Raw genomic sequence first — 19,878 nt, 5'->3', positions numbered from 1 at the left:
ACCAGTTTTTCATTAATTCGTTTTTTACAAATACATTGTCGTATTTTAAACCCCTGGAGATATGAAACGTCATTTATACATTCTAAATCAATTTTACCCGAAATTAGGTTTGCCGTGAAAGTATAAGAATGTGAAAAATACACTATGTGTTCATTGTTAAGATATGGCCCGCTTCAGAAAAAAGTGAAAATTCGAAGCTGCCCATACTTGCCTCCAACAATCTGTTTCAATCACGCTGTTACTGCATTAGAAACAGTGAAACGTTTTGTAACACATCATGATGTAACTGAAAAAATTCTAGGACAGTTACCGCAATTTGAGGGCATGGTTTATTTCTTAGGAGAAAGCACTCCGAAATAAATGACTTTTTGTAAAATAATATGTTAGTAAATGTTGTAAAATAATAACATGCTTTAAGAACAAGATACGTCAATTTCGTAAAATTTTCTGCATTGGAGTTTGAAATGTAACATATCAGCCAGCTTTGCCTCTAAGCAGCTAAGATTTCCTACAATTAATCTTACTTTTTTCAAGAACATGTGTTACACATTTGAGTACTGTATTACAGACTCAAAGATAGATTAACTATGAACTTCTAAATCTTTCTTGGGAGAGTTTTTTATTAAATTGACTTCACTAGTTATTATCACTATACAGTCTTAAAATGCTATTTCAGATATTATTAAATGTCATTTCAGTTATACATTTTTTCTAACATACGTTTCTTTCTTCAGAACCTAAAAATGTATAAATGAAGTTTTACTGTAGTAGTGGACTTTTCCACTTGAAACAAACAATGGGAAATAACTCCTCAAGTTTCAAGTTTCTTGTTATAAATTTAGATGATAGCACAGCAGTTTCTGAATGACATAAAAAGCTATGTTTGTATTATGTAACCCATGTAAGAATTCATATTTCCTATCATTGTGCCTATCAAAACACCAAGATACTTGAACTGATCAACTGTTTCAAAAACATTATTCCTATTTTTTTAGACTTCTTGGCATTTGATTTCTTTTTTGCGTTACTTTCATTAATGTTTATATCAACTTTTGGTGCTGTTCCAATCAATTATATAAACAGATTTCGTATTTCCAACTCACTTTTCCCTATCAATGGTAGGCCATACGAATATGGAAATGTATTGGGTTGATACACAAGTTTGCAGCGCTTTTTTCTCTATGATAAAAATTTTTATTTGCGATGAACAGAAGACAGAAATTAATCAGTAATGTATTCTCTTACATTATTATCTATGACTCTCTGCCAGCACTGGAGTAGTTTACGTGCCTGAAGAAATCTGCTGGTTTGCAGTTAGAAAAGTCATCAAGCCAAGTTTATAAAGCATCTTCATTATCAATGGAGTTTCCCTGAAGACTGTTGCATAGAGAACAGAAAAGGTGGAAATCCGAGCGTGCAAGCTCCTGAATAGCTGATTTCGTCATGTTAGCAGAGTGTAGGCATGCATTATCGTGTTGCAGCAGCACTTGATGCACTTTTCCTGGCCATTTTTCTTCAATTGTGGCCACAAGGTGCTGAGCTGCTGACAAAAAGTGTCAGCAGTTATAGTTACATTTCTTAGATGCAATTCGTAACACATAACGCTTTCTTTATCCTGCCAGACGCATAACAACATCGTCTGTGAATGGACACTAACTTTTGTACTGGGTGTTGTGTGTTGAAACAACAGAACCTTTTTCTTGCAGTGCTTTCTCCCATGGCATTCTTACCATACACGCCACGAAAGTTTCGAGCTGCCTCCGCTGTTTTTGTCTTAAAACTCAGAAGAATATGTCGGAAGTGTTCTTTTTTTCTACCTGATGGTCCATCTATCTTCTTTAGCCCACAAATAGCATAAAATTTCTTCAAATTCGCAAAATTCAAGGCGTATTTACAAGCACAACATTTCAAATAACAAATGACAAACGATAAACAATCTCCTAACAATGCAGTTTTGTGATGACAAACAAAAACGCTATGAACTTATGCATCAACCTAATATTATGCTGTCCACCTAGATTTATGCTAACTGATATTAAACTTAGTTTTCTAATTATCCCTTATAATGCAATGTCAAGCATTTTGAAATGTGGATATGGAGAAGAATGAAGCGTGTGAAACGGACAGACAGAATAACATAAGAAATGAAGATAGATAAGAGTGGGTGAAGAAATAATAATGAAACTGATCAGGAAGAGAAAAAGAAATTGACTAAGAAGAAACTGCCTAATGCAAGGAATAGTGAACAGAAGAACAGGGCAGAAAAAGATATCAGATGATAGACATTAAGATATGCAGAAACCAAGAGGAAGGTGGAAAATAGGAAAGATTGGAGAATGCTGAGTTTACAGTGAAAGACCTGCTCTTGGGCGGAACACTATGAATGAATGCAATGTTAAAACAAAACCGGACAGAGAGTATCATTGTGCCTTAATCCTGTTATGATTGAAAATGTTTCTGACACAATATTGTGACAGCGACGTGAGATTCGAACTCACGACCAGCGTCCCGCAAGAAAGCAGATCGCGCGGAGCACTGATGGACGGCGCGGCGGAGAGAGGGGAAAGGGCCTACGTGGCGAGGGAGTTTGCGCGCGCATCTTCTGCTTGCCTAGAGAGGCCGAGAAATCCGTCGAAGTGGAAGAATCGCGAATTCGAACTTTCGAGGCTACGTCGCTGTGGTTATAAATTACAGACGCGAAGGAACGACAGCAGTTTTCAGTTGATTAGTCAGCCAGTCAGTGAGAAAGCCAGAGCAAGCAAGCCAGTCTTGTGTACCGGAGTTCGACTAGAGTGTCCGTCCGCAACTGCGTCAGCATCCGAAGGCCTGAGTTCGAGTGCAGTGGACCGCAGTTGGAGGGACCTGAGTTCGAGTGCAGTGGACCGCAGTTGGAGGGACCTGAGTTCGAGTACAGTGAACTGTCTCTGAAGGTTTGTGGTTCGAGATACTGTGAACTCGAGTGACTGAGCTAGAAGAATTGTGAACTGAGAACTGATAGTTCTGATTTGTAAATAGTGCTTTGTAAAATTAGTTAAGATTAACAGTTCATTGTTGTTCGTAATAGTCCAAGTAAATTGTCATTGCCGTCAGTGGAGTGCTATAACGAATACTGTGTTGAGTGAAAATTCTATTGTTGACGAGAGCGTTTAAGGTGAATTGTAGAAAGGAATTATTGTTGTGACGAATAAATTACATTGTTGTTACTAATAAAATTCACAATATCATATGTTATTGTTATTACACTACATATTGTTCCCTTCATATGTATCTTGCATAACCTAATTCAATTTGAAGGTTATTTTCTTAAGCCTGTGATAAATTAATTATTAAAGCAAACTGTAAAAAATATAAATGAATGGTGAACAGTTCGCTTTGTATAAAACTAGATATTAAAATTATGAAACCTGTGTTATTCTAATACATCCACCTACTCTCTAAATAAAATGTATTTTTTAACTACATTCTTACACTCCCACTGCATCTTGATCAACAACTTCACAAAAATGCCAAAGATTTTCTGTTTCTATTACACGACTCATACACTATACCAAAATATTTAATCTAAATGTAATTGGTGAGAGAACCTTGTCTTACCTCCTCATTACTAAAGAGAGCCTCCAGTGCATCCTTGTCCACTTTACCCTCTGTTTTCACTCTGTCTACTCGTTGCTTGTGAAACAGCACCAGTTCAGAAGGGTTGGCAACTTTTTCGGCAAACTGCAGTCCAAATCGAACTCCATTGAACATGTGTTTCTCCTCAGAATAATCAACTCGAAGACGAATTAATGGTAGGTCTGGCTGCCGAAGGTCACCTGTCACCAGTGCAAGGTTTATTAATGAGATAATCTGAAACCTTCCAAGGATTAAAGTTTTTTCTTTAATTTTTTTTATTCTCCAATCATTATAAGTAGATGATGAACAGGGTTGATGATAAAGGGGATTCTTGACGTACTCCTCTACCTATTTCACTTCCTTCTGACATTTCTTCTCTTTTCCTAACTTTGACTCATTTCATATAAAGATTATTGAACAGTCTTCTCTCTTTCCAATGATTTAGGATCTCCAGATGTATATAGCTAGCCATTTCATGTAAATTTGTGAAAAATAAATTACATTATGTTACATACATATATAATTTTGAGACAGAATGCCATTTGTACATAATCCGGAAAACGAAAGTTCATATTCTTATTGGGATATATCTTGTGAAACTTCCTGAGTGCTCTCAGTAGCTTCGTTGCATTGGTTGAAGATGGATGTTCCTATTCCAGCTCCCGCCACGTGAAGTGCGGTCAGTGATAAAGTTTTTGAATGCACAGGGCACAGCGCCGAATAAAATTGATCGTCAGCTGTGTCAGGTCTATGGGCAAGTAGACAATTTTCAGCAGGATGCCAAAATGTGCATGACGAGGAGCGCAGTGGAGGCCAACCATAATCACAGACGACCTTGTGGAGCAACACATCCTCTGTTTGCTCATGATATTAGGCCCATAGACCTGCAACAGCTGACAATCAATTTCAATCGGCGCTATGCCCTGTGCATTCAAAAACTTTATCACTGACTGCACTTTATGCGGCAGGAGCTGGAATAGGAACATCCATCTTCAACCAATGCAACGAAGCTACTGAGAGCACTCAGGAAGTTCCGCTAGCGCATGCGCCACGCCAGGACATTACTCTATCACGTACACGCAGTCGCTTTGCGCAACATATGGTTTGCTAGCTGCGGAACGAGTGGGAAAGTTACTTTATGGACGCACCTTGTATAATATCATTTTCACTATGATAAAGGAAATGAATTAGCATGAAATGTATAAAACGTATGAGAAAGTATGAATGTGTTATTCCTTGCAGTGACTGGTCAGACCTTCAGCTTATCAGGCAAGCTGTCCAGGTTCGAGTCCTGTTCATGTCTGGGATTTTTCATTGAAAAATCAATGGTGACACTTGTGGTGAACAAGGTCGCAGTTGGAGTTTTTCTCGAGATTCTCCCATTTCCTCACATTAGGCATCTACATCATTCCATCAACATTTCTCCACTCCATCATTATTCTACAGAATTCCCCGAATGCCAGCTGGTGATGTACACGAGGACTGACCTAGAGATGAGTGAGGTTGTCTACTCGAAACCTGGTATGCAGCGAACCTTAATGTAATCAGCCAGTGTGGGTTGGGAATGTGCCTAGCTTGAGGGTTAGTGCAATAGATCGTGAAAGGTTGCAATTCTGGGTTGTAGTGCCCCTTCCCTCCAGAAATTCAATTTAATTCAAAGTATGTGTTATCTTTGTAACATTAATTTTTTTTTAATGTAGCATGTAATGGGGATCATCAGTGTGGTTTTAGGCGTAATAGATCAACTATTGACCAGATATTTTGTATTCGACAGATAATGGAGAAAAAATGGGAGTATAAGGGTACAGTGCATCAGTTATTCATAGATTTCAAAAAGGCATATGACTCGGTTAAGAGAGAAGTTTTATATGATATTCTTATTGAAGTTGGTATTCCCAAGAAACTAGTTCGATTAATTAAAATGTGTCTCAGTGAAACATACAGCAGAGTCCGTATAGGTCAGTTTCTATCTGATCCTTTTCCAATTCACTGCGGGCTAAAGCAGGGAGATGCACTATCACCTTTACTTTTTAATTTCGCTCTAGAATATGCCATTAGGAAAGTTCAGGATAACAGGCAGGGTTTGGAATTGAACGGGTTACATCAGCTTCTTGTCTATGCAGATGACGTGAATATGTTAGGAGAAAATCCACAAACGATTAGGGAAAACACGTAAATTTTACTTGAAGCAAGTAAAGCGATCGGTTTGGAAGTAAATCCCGAAAAGACAAAGTATATGATTATGTCTCGTGACCAGAATATTGTACGAAATGGAAATATAAAAATTGGAGATTTATCCTTCGAAGAGGTGGAAAAATTCAAATATCTTGGAGCAACAGTAACAAACATAAATGACACTCGAGAGGAAATTAAACGCAGAATAAATATGGGAAATGCGTGTTATTATTCGGTTGAGAAGCTCTTATCATCCAGTCTGCTGTCCAAAAATCTGAAAGTTAGAATTTATAAAACAGTTATATTACCGGTTCTTCTGTATGGTTGTGAAACTTGGACTCTCACTCTGAGAGAGGAACATAGGTTAAGGGTGTTTGAGAATAAGGTGCTTAGGAAAATATTTGGGGCTAAGCGGGATGAAGTTACAGGAGAATGGAGAAAGTTACACAACACAGAACTGCACGCATTGTATTCTTCACCTGACATAATTAGGAACTTAAAATCCAGACGTTTGAGATGGGCAGGGCATGTAGCACGTATGGGCGAATCCAGAAATGCTTATAGAGTGTTAATTGGGAGACCGGAGGAAAAAAGACCTTTAGGGAGGCCGAGACATAGATGGGAGGATATTAAAATGGATTTGAGGGCGGTGGGGTATGATGATAGAGACTGGATTAATAGTGCTCAGGATAGGGACCAATGGCGGGCTTATGTGAGGGCGGCAATGAACCTCCGGGTTCCTTAAAAGTAAGTAAGTAAGTAAGTAAGTAAGTAAGCATGTAATTTTACTGTACCTGAAATTTGTTCAGCTGCACGATCAATCAGTGTCTCCACATGACTTCTTAGGTAGTTCTGCACCTGGAAATCATTTTTAGTTTTTTATTTAGTAACTCTTAAATTACAGAAGATTTGTAGTGTGCTAAATGATAGCAAGGAAACGTAACAATAGTAAAGTGAAAAAGACAAGCATATCAAAATACTGTTCGAAGTGCTCTGTTCATGACTACTGCCACTACATAATTTCAGGACAAGCTGAAAAACGAATTTTGAATTTAGAGTGAGAGCTCATCCATCCAACAAAAAAAAGTAGCAAATGGATTTGTATCCCAAGATAGCAGACCACAGTTCTTAAAAAAATCTACATATTTCTGTGTGTTGTAACATAATTTGTAACAATAGTAATGTACTGCATTGACAATTATTAGTTATTCGGTATTCTTCTGAGGTTCACTTTCAAAGCTTTCTGTTCACTTGAAAACATTAAACTAATGTAAAAGAAACTTGATAAAGAAATGCCATTTCAGTGTCATCTTCATCTACTTCATTATGATGGACATTCGACATTGTCCCATAATAAGTGATATAGTAGAAAATTCTTCTTCTTCTTCGTCTTCTTCTTCTTCTTCTTCTCCTCCATTCCAGGAACTATGTTAAATAGCCTGTTCCACCATCTACTGCGTCATAGGTCTCCCTATATCTATCTTTTCTGTTCCTGATACTGTCAAGGTATTTGTGTTATCAGCTATTTTCCATTCTATGCATGTGTGCAATCCATCTTTTTTTTTTTTTATTTTTTATGAATGCTGCATATCTTGAACTCTGATCCTGTTATGTCATCATTTCCTGTCTCATCACTTCTTCTGCAGTCTTTTATTACTCTTAAGAATGTTATTCTGGAAGCTTGAATACTTAGTTCTTCTCTTTTTGTCAGAATACATGCCATACAACAATGTAGGAATTGCAATAGTGTTATAGAATATTAGTCTGGTATCTTTCCTTATTACATTTCACCAATGTTTATGTATATTTCTGCAAATATGTCGAAATTTCTGTATTTTATTTTGACATCATTATTTTTCTGATATGATATATCGCACCCAAGACAGTTAAAATGGGAGACTTTTTTCTAAAATTTTTCCTTGGATGGCTGACCACTTTGAGCTCACTGACAATAGAAGAAAAAGCACTGATTCAATATGAAAAACTTATCAGATTACCAGGAAACAATTCGCATTCATATAGTCCTCTCTGTAGATTGAAAACTCAAAAAAGTTTCATATCCATTGTTCAAGAATTAAAACAGAAAATCAATATGCCGAATTTAAAAGAAAACTTACAAATTTAACCAAACCCCTTAACTCTATTAAATATATAATATAATATAAATTTAACAGAAGAAATACTGAAATCAGAAGTAAATACTGAAACAATTGTCTTTAGAGAAAATTAATATTAGGTACCCTCAACAAAACTGGCTTCATTTATACACCGACGGATCCTTGATCTCCAGAGAACAAGGTGCCGGTGTAGGTGTTACGTGCTGTCTCTTCTCACTTTATAGATCTCTTGGATATGGAACAACAAGTTTTGATGGTGAAATCATTGCAATAAGTGAATGTCTCAGGAATCTTCTATGCCACATCAATAAATTTAGGAATGCAGTTATATTGTCAGACTCCAAAGCAGCTATTCTATCAATCGTCTCTAGACACACACCTTCATCTCAAACAGCAGAAATAACTAAAATGCTCTCTCAATTAATATCACTCAATAAAAGAATTGTATTCCAATGGATACCATCCCATTGTGGAATCCTGGGAAACGAGAATGCGGATGCTTTAGCAAAGAAGGGCAGCACTGCTACTTACAGACCTGTTACTAAATCTACGTATTACTCTGTGAGGAGATTTATTAAATCTACATACTTAGACTTCAACAAACAAAATTTGATAACTCAATCCCAAGGGAAAAAATGGAACTCTCTGCATCAAAATCCACAGTTAATTCCCGATTTACCACGAAAATCGTCTGTAGCTGCATTTAGATTGGCAACAGGCCATGATTGTTTGGCCAAATACCTGCATAGAATTGGAATATATCAGTCCCCTAACTGCCCATTGTGCAACTCAAACCAAGAAATGGATTCGGAACACCTCAAAATCTGTGCTTCAGTGGCTGGTCATGATAATATCTTTGAAAAATATTGGAGTGCAAGAGGTCAAATGACTTTATTGTCAAACGCCTGGCATTAGAAAACAACAACAACTTTGAGCTCACTTTCAAACCATCTTCTGATAAAAAGTCAATTTTTCAAAGATATGTGACTAAAGGGCGAATGAATTAATCATAGAGGCATCACTTCCTATTGAATTAATATCTCCTTTTAGAAGTCATAAACATAATTAAGTCTCTTAAGAACAGAATATCATCAAGTTATATTGGAATTACGCCTCTCTGCTTAAAACACTTACCAAGAAGGTCATTAACTTTTCTTATTTCAATTTATAATGCTTTTTTAAGATATTCGCACTTTCCTCTACAATGGAAACAATCCTATTCTTAAACCATACAAACATGCTGCCCAAGCAGATTCCTACCACCCTACCAGTCTTCTCCCTGATCTAAGTAAAATATTTGAAAAGTTAATTGCCAATAGGTTACATATATTGTTTCCTCAAATTGTCACATTCCAGTTCAATTTGGAGTTCAACAGTTCAATATACTATCTATCAATTGGTTAGAATTACAGAAATTATATATAAAGGTTTTGAAGACAAGAAACACTTGTTTCTAGTTTTTCTTGATTACAGTGAAGCTTTTGATTCTGTATGGCACAATGGCCTCATTTACAAACTATTGAAACTTGGCTTTCCCTCTTATATATTTAAAATCATAACCAATTTCCTAAACAACAGACAATTGAGCATTCTCCACTTCTGGAAATGTTACTAATGGCATTTCCCAATTTCCCAAGGATCACTCTCCCGCCTTCATTTCACATTATATATCAACAATTTCCCAATTATACAGAACTTCTGTAGCATTGCTTGCAGATGATACTGCTATAATTTCTCACCATGAAAATGCTCTTATCCTTGGTCTACAAATTCAAACTGCTCTTAATGTAATAGACAAATGGTCACAACAGTGAAAACTAGCTCTTAATCCTTTAAATGTCAAGTCAAAATATTTACATTGCGAAAATATCCCAGTGAGCCACAGCTTTCGTTATATATGCTTAGATACCAAACTACTGTACTTTGGAAACACCATATTGAACAAACACTACAAAAAGCCAAACAGCATTCCGGTCAAGTACGATCCCTTATTAAGGCTGGTATTCATAGTCGACACTTTCGATTAAAGTGTCCTTTGGAAGACGCAAATTATCACTTTTCCGTTGCACAGTCGACACTTTGGTGCAAAGGATCACTTTGGATGAAAGTGTACTTCCGACCACACTTTGAGCCAAAAGTGTCACTTTGTAGAAAAATGGCGGACGTCTTGGAAGTTGTCGAATTATTTATTAGAACATGCGGGAAAGGTGGCACAATTAGTGGACAATGTAGGAAAGTACTACATTAGGGATAGGCCTAAAGACAATCCCGTGGAATTTTATAATGATATAGAATTAAAAAAGAAAACGATTCCGATTTGATAAAAAAACTGTTATTGAGATTGCTAATCTTTTCGATGACCTAGTGACAAAAACGAATAATAGAGGTTTGCCAGTGCCTCCAATAATACAGTTATTGACTGCATTAAAATTCTATGCTACAGATATGTACCATACATTAATATCTATAATATTATAGTTCAGGTATTTCTGTAGTAACATTCATATATTTATAACCTCAATTCGTTGAAGTGAGATATATATATATATAAAACCTAATTTTATTACGGAAACGAATTTTTTAACTTACATAATATTAAACTAACTTCAATCTAATATAGGCGTAACTATCTTAAATTAGCATTGCGAGATCTCACGTGCGTGCTTTCTAAGCAGATTCGTAATTATATTAGATTTAAAACGATTTTTATTTCCTTTGACTACCTGTATTTTGAGATAAGATTTATCTTGATGTTCATATTATCATTGATAATATATATTTTCATGCCGGTAAGCAATACATCTGATAGGCTGCTTTTGCTGAGATAGTGTCTCTAGTTCATGTGCAGTCATAACCTCACCATGAAAAGAGATCTCATACCATTAGGCCTATTTTGTTTTGCATTGTAGAAAAATTTGGCATTAAAAATATTCTTGAAGAGCAGCCAATAATGGAAACGAGAGAGAAAATAATAATAGTAATAATAATAATAATAATAATAATAATAATAATAATAATAATAATAATAGCAGCAATAGGCCTAATGTGTTTATTTCATTCTTTTGACCTCTATTCACTATTCACGAAAAAGACAAAAATTAAAGTAAAGGGAATAAACGCTATATCAATAAAGCAGGTACATATAAAAACTAACCTAACGATATAAATGAAATATATACACAAAACTTATCCCTACTCAGTCCAACTTAACCTAAATGTACAAAACTTAATCGAACTATATAAATCAATGGATCAGCTATGTACTGTACAAAACCTAACCTAATTTTACCAACAGTATCACTACCTATTTAATAAAATATTGTATATCTGAACTGACTGAAATCTATCGGCAGCGAAAACTGTTGTTGTTGTTGTTTGTTGTTGTTTTCTAATGCCAGGCGTTTGACAATAAAGTCATTTGACCTCTTGCACTACAATATTTTTCAAAGATATTATCATGACCAGCCACGAAGCACAGATTCGACAGCGAAAACTAGAAACTGAAATAAAACAACTTTAAATATATATTTTCTTTCTCGTGCGATAAATTAGGCTCCCAACTCAAATCATAAGCATTATAATCTGTGGGTTACACATTAATTTGTTATTGTTTGTTCATTGTTTTGAAAGGCATTGTGGGACTTCTGTTACCAACCAAATTGTAACTCTACACTTTGCTGGCATAAAGTGATACTTTGTAAAGTGCACTTTTCAATCGTCTATGAATAGCACTAATATGAAAGAGCCACTTCCGTCAAAAGTGTCACTTTGCAAAGTGGTGGTATAAAGTGTCGACTATGAATACCAGCCTAACAGAAGATCAACTGGTCAGACAAACATAAAAATTCTGCTGTTCAAGATATTAATCATAAATAAATTGCAAATTTTTTAAAACAAATTTTTATGATCAGCTGTTAATGCACCTTGGTACATAAGAAACAATCACTTACATACTGATCTTCAGGTTCAACCAATAAAAGAACATTAAAAAACTTTCCCATGATTTTTTCTTCAGTTTACTCCTTGTTCCTCCTACTGAAATCTTCAATCTTCACCAGCACTTATCTTCTCCTTTTCTCATCCATAACAAAATTCCAGCATACACATTCATCATCAATTTTGCAAATTCCTAACAGTTAATCTTGAACAGCTCATTCTTTTATACTTTCATTTATCCCTTCACAGTATACCAGAAACAAAATTAAAAAGGAGATGGTTAGGGTAAATATTGAGTTAACTGCCTTTTTGTATTTTTAATTTCAATTAAAGTCCTATTGCTAGAATCAGAAAGATAGAAAGTTATTACTCTTTCACAAACATTTTCAAAAGAAAATTAGTTTCTCGTAAATCTAAATTATGCATTCATAAATCATTAATAATACCAGTCTTAAGCTAAGGATGTGAAGAGTAGTCACTTACAAAAATGGATGAAAATAAACTGAGAATTTTTGATCAGAAAATTTTACGAAAAATGTGTGGCTCAGTATAGAATACAGTAAATTATTAGTGAATTTTACAGAATAAGGAAATTTATACATTATATAAAGAATCAGATTTTACTGCATGAGCGATTGTGAATGCACACAAGACCTTCTGGTTGGACATTTTTAATCTACAACTGTACACATCACATAGTTAAATTACTGAACTGTTGTTTTGCTGTATCCTAGTCAATTGTGGTTAGAAAACAACCATGTGACCAATAGGGTTAACTCCAGAGACTATTACATTGTCGTATTTTATTACATACCTTATATGTAATACTACGAGAGGCTTTATCTAGGGAAACTTAAAATCTCGAATGGTATTTATGAGGACCATTTTAATGAATTATAGTGTACTGTATATGGAAACTACTCACCTCATCAGATGGTTTCTCTCCAGTGAAATCAATAGTACAGTCTGCCAACGTAACTGAGTCATACACAAATGGACGCACTGTTTTCAAAGGAATTGGTGTAATTTTAAAATTTTTCTTGTATATGCTTAAAACAGCTACGTTCTTTGGAACTGCCTCTCCAACACACAGAGAAGTGGCAACAGGACTGCCTGCACAAACATAATACAATCTTAGCCAACACAAACCTGCCATTAGATCCGAGGTTCACATACTGAAATCCACATATGAGTAACGTATTTTTAAGTTACAGTAGTGAAATTCTAATCCTGTCTAAAGCCTGGGTGTTTTTTTTTATGTTGTTCTATGTCATCTTAGGTGGAGACCCAGTGTTTTGCTGAATGTACATCATAGCCATGTGTCCATCTAATGTCAGGTTGTCTTCTACAGTATTCGATTGAGAGTATCTTCATAGTAAGATCGTAAGTATTACAGACACTGCCAGTAAAATATAAACGATTTTATTTTGTTAATATTGAGAAGTTATTAGTCATTTGTTCATGGTATTGTTGGAGAACACAAAGCAAGCTTGGGAGTTTATGTTAAAATGGTTTTAACAGTTTTGGAGAGAATAAAGATTATTTTATTCTATGCTGAAACAAAATCTTCAATTCAGACAAAGCGCCAGTACAGTCGATTTTTTAACTATAAAAAGGCACAGTCTTCTGAATCAAATCTCCAAATAGTGAAGAAATTCAATGAAAATGGAATTGTTCTTAACCTAAAAAAAGCGAATTCAAGTAGTTCAAGAATTGTTACAACTGTAGAAAATGTTGATGCCGTGCAGCGGTTACTGGAACGTAGTCCTTGTAAAGGATACCACAGATGTGCACAGAAGTTGGGAATGAGGTCGATGCCTCTGAGAAAAATTTTGAAAATTGATTTGAAGCTGTTTCCTTACGAAACTCATGTAAACAGTGAATAACAAATGTATCTACAACATGTGTGTTAACTCATTCGCAAGCTGGAAGAAAAGAGGACTGAATTCAGAATGGTTGGGTATGGATGAAGAGCATTTTCATCTCAATGGTGTCGTGAATCGTCAAAACTGGAGATTCTGGGGTTCAGGAAAAGTGTGGGAACAGTCACTTCAGAGTCCTAAATGCACTGTGAAAGGCATTCTTGGTCCCTTCTGGTTTTCAGATGAAAATGGGAATATGCTGACTGTCAACAAGGAATGATACTAACAAATCATAAGATTCATAGAAAAATTAGATGATTTCGGAGGCATAGAACACCAGTGGATCCAAAAGGATGGTGCAACACCACATATTGCAACTCTACAATTGCACTCATGGAAGAATATTTTCAAGAGAGGATGATTTCAAAGAAAAAGGACATCTTTTGGGCTCCTCACTCACTAGACTTAAGCCCTCTTGATGTCCTTTTATGGGGATATGCAAAGAACAATGTTTATGCGCAGAAACCTAGAACTATATGTGAGCTGAAGAGAAACGTGGAGAACTTCATTGAGTCTATATTTGACGACATGTGCCAGAGAGTTATTGACAATTTTAAAGAATGTTTAAATCATTGTACTGTCATTTGAAGTAGTCATTTTGAAATGTTATTCATCATGCATGAACCTCCCATGTTCTGTCTTTAAACATGTGCAGTAATAATTGAGATATATAAAATTAGTTCAAGATTATTAATTATTAAAATCGTTCATATTTTAATCTCAGTATTTCATAAGCGTTCAGTCTTCTGTTTATTTTTTAAAACTTATTTTCTATTTTATTCAAAGGAATATTGGCCATGGACCATCATTAAACACATGTTGCGACAAAGATCAGTTTGACCATGTCAATATGATCCAGAAGCCGAGGGAATGTCTTCATTGAATTTAATGTTGTCATTGCATTCTCTTTTGTTAAAATGTTACTGAATGAAACGTTTTTTCTCTCCACAAAACATTTTACAAAAATAAATATATTTTCCTGTTTTATAGAAAATATTCCTTACCTTCCTCTACAATGTTGAGCATACAATGCTTTGTGCTCCAAATTTTCAACATGTTCATTCAGCAAGTAGAAATTCCAATCAACTAGTTAATGTTTATAAAACGAATTTAAATGAAGGGTTTGTTTAGTTACTAGTCTGAGTCAGTCAAGTAAGCTTTATTAGACCCTCTAGAGAGATCGAAAGGAACCAACCATGACTAGATCCCACTGTACTACTTGTCCCTACATCGTGACGACCACATACAATTAACTTCAATCCAGTGTCTCGGTAATCAGTGACTCTACTGATGATATTGGACACACAATATAGCATGATAAAAATGTAACGAAATTAAGCATGTTACACTATTAAATTGCACAATTTTATAAATTCTGACAACTAGAGACATGTGATAATAACAATGCAATATCAATGCCACATTTCTTTACAGTACACAGTTATACAGTAACCAGTAAACTGGTGCTTTATTGTAATTTCTATCACATTCTTTGCATAAACTGTTAGCATGCGGTTCACTTGTGAGTTACTGTCATCTGAGTAAGAGTGGAGTGTAAAAGTGTGCTGACAAGAAATGTCGCATTAATTTGTTCAAGTAATTGGCAAATAGTTTTACATGCAACAATTTTTGTATGTAGAGGTTTACAGTATGATTCGTGTTTTGGCTTGTAACAACTGTTCAAAACAAAGTATTTTTGAGGAGATACAATTCCATCATATTAACTGACTTTAGTTCGTAATGAAGGAAAAGAGCAAAAGAAGTTTGAAGAGAGAGAGAGAGACGAAGTGTACGTATGTATGAATCAATGCATGTGGAAATGCAAAAAGACACAGAGAGGCAGAATATGCTAAAAACTGTAAGAACTACTACTTCTGAAGCTGCAGTACAGTACGACAGAGTTTCTCAACCTTTTTCAACCCGAGGACCAGTCAAATATCTGAAATAATTATACGAACACTAACTTAAATGGGCCTAATTTTTTACTTATGTGTATATTATTAACATTTGGGACATATTGCATCTTTATAACATAATAAATCTAAAAACATGTTTTGAATTCTTACGGAAACACATTTTATTTTATTTTTATTTGAAGGAGCAATGAAAATCCTTTCTCATAAAGATACATTGTTGAAAACTGCATGACGATTTTCGATGCTTCTTCAGATAATTCGGGATATTCACTTCTCACTGAAGGCAAGGTCCAGAATCGAGGCAAACCAAGATCACAGAATTACATTTTAAGCTGACTGTCACTTGAAAGCTCAATTAACTGTTCTTTCTTCGATAACAAAAGATCATTCTCGTAACTGTAAGCCTGAAATGGGTTGCGAACCCATATAAATTTCTCATAAAAGTTATTTGGAAAATTTTTTCAAATTTTTGTTTCACAGTTTTGAGATGGTTACAAACCCTTTCAAGAATCTCAGAATCGACACAAATATAATTTTCCACTAAAAATGATTCCAATATTGGAAAAGGTGCAAATTTCCTGTCTTTCATGTAACTAATCCATAACACTAGTTTTTTTCTCAAATACCTTTATTTTATCATATGTGTCAAGAGCAGTTAAAGATTTTCCCTGAAGAGAGAGATTTTAGTTCATTTAATTAAAAAAAAAATATCTAACAGATAGAATAATGCTAGTAACCATGCTTCGTCAACAATGAGTAATGCAAAATCAGAATTATGTTCTTACAAACAGTAAAACTTCGTGCCTTAATTGAAATAATATTAATACTTTACCCCTGGAAAGCCAGCGAATTTCAGAATGAAGCAAAAGTTGTGTGTATTCACAGCCCATTTCATCGCACAATACGGAAAATAATCTATCGAGCCTTAATAAAATTAACTAGCTTTACAGTGCTATCGAGTATAGTTTTAAATTCTGGTGGCATTCCTTTGAAGGCCAATGTTTCCGTATGTATGAAACAATGCACTCAATTCATACCCGGAGCTAATTCCTTGATCTTAGAAACAACCCCACAATGCCTGCCTGTAAGGGTGCGAGCTCCATCCATACAGAAGCCCACACATTTTCCCCACTGCATCCCTTTGTCTCTCATGTAACCATCGGGAGAGTGATATATTTCTTCTCCAGTTGTTTGGGTTGGCAAAGTTCTACAAAACATAATATCGTCATGTATGTCGTCACCATGTGGATATTTAATGTAGCATATTAACTGTGCGTCATTTGTAACATCAGTAGTTTCGTCTATTTGTAACGCACAATAAAGATTCTTCTTAACATTTTCGATTAACTGAAATTCCACATTACCTGCCATATCGTTAATTCTGTGACCAACCGTGTCATTTGAAAGGGGAATCAAATCATTATCTTTTAGTAACTTGTTGTCAAGTATAGTTTTCATCACATCTTTTATTGCTGGAAGAAGTAAATTTTTCCCGATAGAATGAGGTTTCCCTGTTAAGGCTATGCGCAAACTTAAGAGGTAGGATGATTCCAGTGTCTTACAACTAATCGAATCCATGGCCGAAACTTTATTTTCCCATAATTTAGTGTTCCTTAAGTGTCGATGGAAAAATTCTATTGGTTTATTTTTTACATCATAATGCTTTGTTTCTAAATGTCGTTGGAGTTTTGCAGGTTTCATGCACTCGTTCGACAACACTTCATAACACAAAACTCACTGTGGCTTCTGTTCACTTTCATCACTGCACCAAGTAAATCCTAATTTCAAATACGAACTGTCATATTTCCTACTGTATGTCTTCTTTGAACCGTTATAATACACATTTCACAGTTAGAATTAGCATTGTCTGTATCACTTGCTTTTCTTCTCAAAGTCCCTGTTCTAAGCCACTTTTCCATTATTAAAAGAGTTTTCGAAAATATAATATTAAAACTGGAGTTAACTCAAGATACACTTTGTCCAACTATAACTTAGCATTTCTGAAGATCTACTGAGCTTTGATTGAAGGAGCAAAACCAGTATTGCCAAGTGAAGTGTCCAGTAGTAAATAACAATAAACAATCAGCTTATTGAAATATGGACAACACAGGTTTACTTAGAACAGCAAGGGAAAGCAGGAACAATAAAATCATATTGTACTGTTGTTTACTTCACTATTCTTATGTTACCAACCCTACCATTGTTATCGGCACATACTGGGGTCCCTCTGAAGTTAGTAACAATGCAGTCATATCCTTATATCCTGGAAATACCAGATTTTTGTCTGATCAATTATATATTAATGGTTTTTAGAAAGCTTAGTTTATACAGTACAGTATCCATTTCATGTGAAAATTTTTACTCCTTTATTTTTTGTTATGATATTTTTAATTAAATTAAAATTAAACTTTTAATTCTGCCTGTGAACCACCTGTCTCACCTTTGCGGACCACAGGTTGAGAAACGCTGCAAATTAAATTAAAACATTAAAATTAATTTCCGCAGTTTCAACACTATTTTCATACTGTGAATAATAATAATAATAATAATAATAATAATAATAATAATAATAATAATAATAATAATATTTTCTATCATTTGAATCCATTGTCAGCTGTCTGTTGTTTATTATACACACCTGGTTGACATACATAGAACCGGCGATTGTCATTCCACTCTGGTTTTATACGACATTCATGTTCATGGCCCCAGATGACTAGGTCCAGGAAGTCTGGTAACATCTCCTCTGTAATAAAGCGTTTGATACCACGATCTACTCGGTTTTGGTGCAACACAAACACATTCAACCATTCGTCCTGGCACTCTCGAGGGCGAAACATTTTTACCTGCAACATGATTCCTACCATATTGTAGGTGCATAAGAATAAATCTAAATAATTAACCTATGGATTGTTTGTGTTTTAATCTGCTAGACAATTTTCATAGATCATGACGAGAAACTTATTCTCATATTATAGCATCACTTTTCATCCACATTCTTATGATGTTAACTAAACTTGCTAATAATAATAATATTTAATCTTCCTCAACTAGGTGAGGTTGCCAAATACGAAGAATTTTATTAAAAAGTACAGTAACATTTAAGGTGTGACATAAATGCCTCACAAGAAAATGGAATCAATATGAAAAAGCTTTAAGATAGGAAATAAATTAATTTACCTAGCACTTCCCCCCCCCCCCCTTTCTGTTTTTTCAACTGTTTTATACATCTTTTCTTTACAATCTATGTCACATTTACTCATAACTGCTAAAAAACAGTCTTTATTCTTTTATGTTCCTTGTACACGAATCTGAAGCAACAGCCTCGGCTAACAACCAGATTACAGAAAAGATTTTGTACTGGAACAGGGCTTCTTGAATTTCTATGTATTGTACACAATTAAATCATTGCTATTTGAAGACGTCTGGCTGAACAGGCAGAACATAAATCATGAAGTCCACACCTGTGGAGTAACGGTCAGCGCGTCTGGCTGCGAAACCAGGTGGCCCGGGTTCGAATCCCGGTCAGGGCAAGTTACCTCGTTGAGGTTTTTCCGGGGTTTTCCCTCAACCCAATTCGAGCAAATGCTGGGTAACTTTCGGTGCTGGACCCCGAACTCATTTCACCGGCATTATCACCTTCATATCATTCAGACGCTAAATAACCTAGATGTTGATACAGCGTCGTAAAATAACCCAATAAATCATGAATGTCAATTTTTAGGCATACATTCAAAGTGAACATTCAGCAATTATATTAGGCACAGAGAATATTAATACAACAAAAGGGCTCTTTGAAGATAATTACATGGTGATCTAAAAATAGTCTTGCAAGACGCTCGTCCTTCAAATAGCTAAGACCATAAAGTGCAAGTCGAGTCTCTCCCTTTTGCATGAGCAGTGGTGATATCTCCACATGTGTTAGATCTGTCCATTTTCCAAAGTAGTTGAGTAATCCTGGAGCACTAAGAAGGTCCAAGGAACTCACTCGACCATAACCTGACAAACAAAACAGAAGATCAAAGTATATTTTCTCTTGATTAATTATTTTCTTAGTGGCCAAAATTACAAGAGAAGTATTTTCAAAATAATTTATCTGTTATTTGAATATAAAATAACGCACTATTAGCTAAAAAGCACATGAAACACTTTTATAATGTTATAGAATTGATTACTTTTGTAAGAATTAAAGAATTACTG

At 35.0% G+C, this 19,878-nt stretch overlaps 1 protein-coding gene across 2 annotated transcripts in view; it reads right to left on the bottom strand.

The window, feature by feature from the left end:
• mre11 (double strand break repair nuclease mre11) overlaps positions 1 to 19,878 on the bottom strand; it is a 51,436-nt gene that overhangs the window by 26,994 nt on the left and 4,564 nt on the right. For both annotated transcript variants that reach the window (XM_069834534.1, XM_069834535.1), the window contains exons 4-8: positions 19,487 to 19,677; positions 18,317 to 18,524; positions 12,766 to 12,953; positions 6,582 to 6,645; positions 3,595 to 3,812 (exon numbers count right to left, since the gene is read on the bottom strand). In XM_069834534.1, the coding sequence (XP_069690635.1) occupies positions 3,595 to 3,812; positions 6,582 to 6,645; positions 12,766 to 12,953; positions 18,317 to 18,524; positions 19,487 to 19,677 (869 nt within the window). The remainder of the gene's footprint in view (positions 1 to 3,594; positions 3,813 to 6,581; positions 6,646 to 12,765; positions 12,954 to 18,316; positions 18,525 to 19,486; positions 19,678 to 19,878) is intronic.

Source organism: Periplaneta americana, chromosome 9 (assembly GCF_040183065.1).
Source record: "Periplaneta americana isolate PAMFEO1 chromosome 9, P.americana_PAMFEO1_priV1, whole genome shotgun sequence".
Taxonomy (NCBI): Eukaryota; Metazoa; Arthropoda; class Insecta; order Blattodea; family Blattidae; genus Periplaneta; species Periplaneta americana.
The sequence above is the reverse complement of the archived record's forward strand: the minus strand, read 5'-3'. Positions and strand labels throughout refer to the sequence as shown.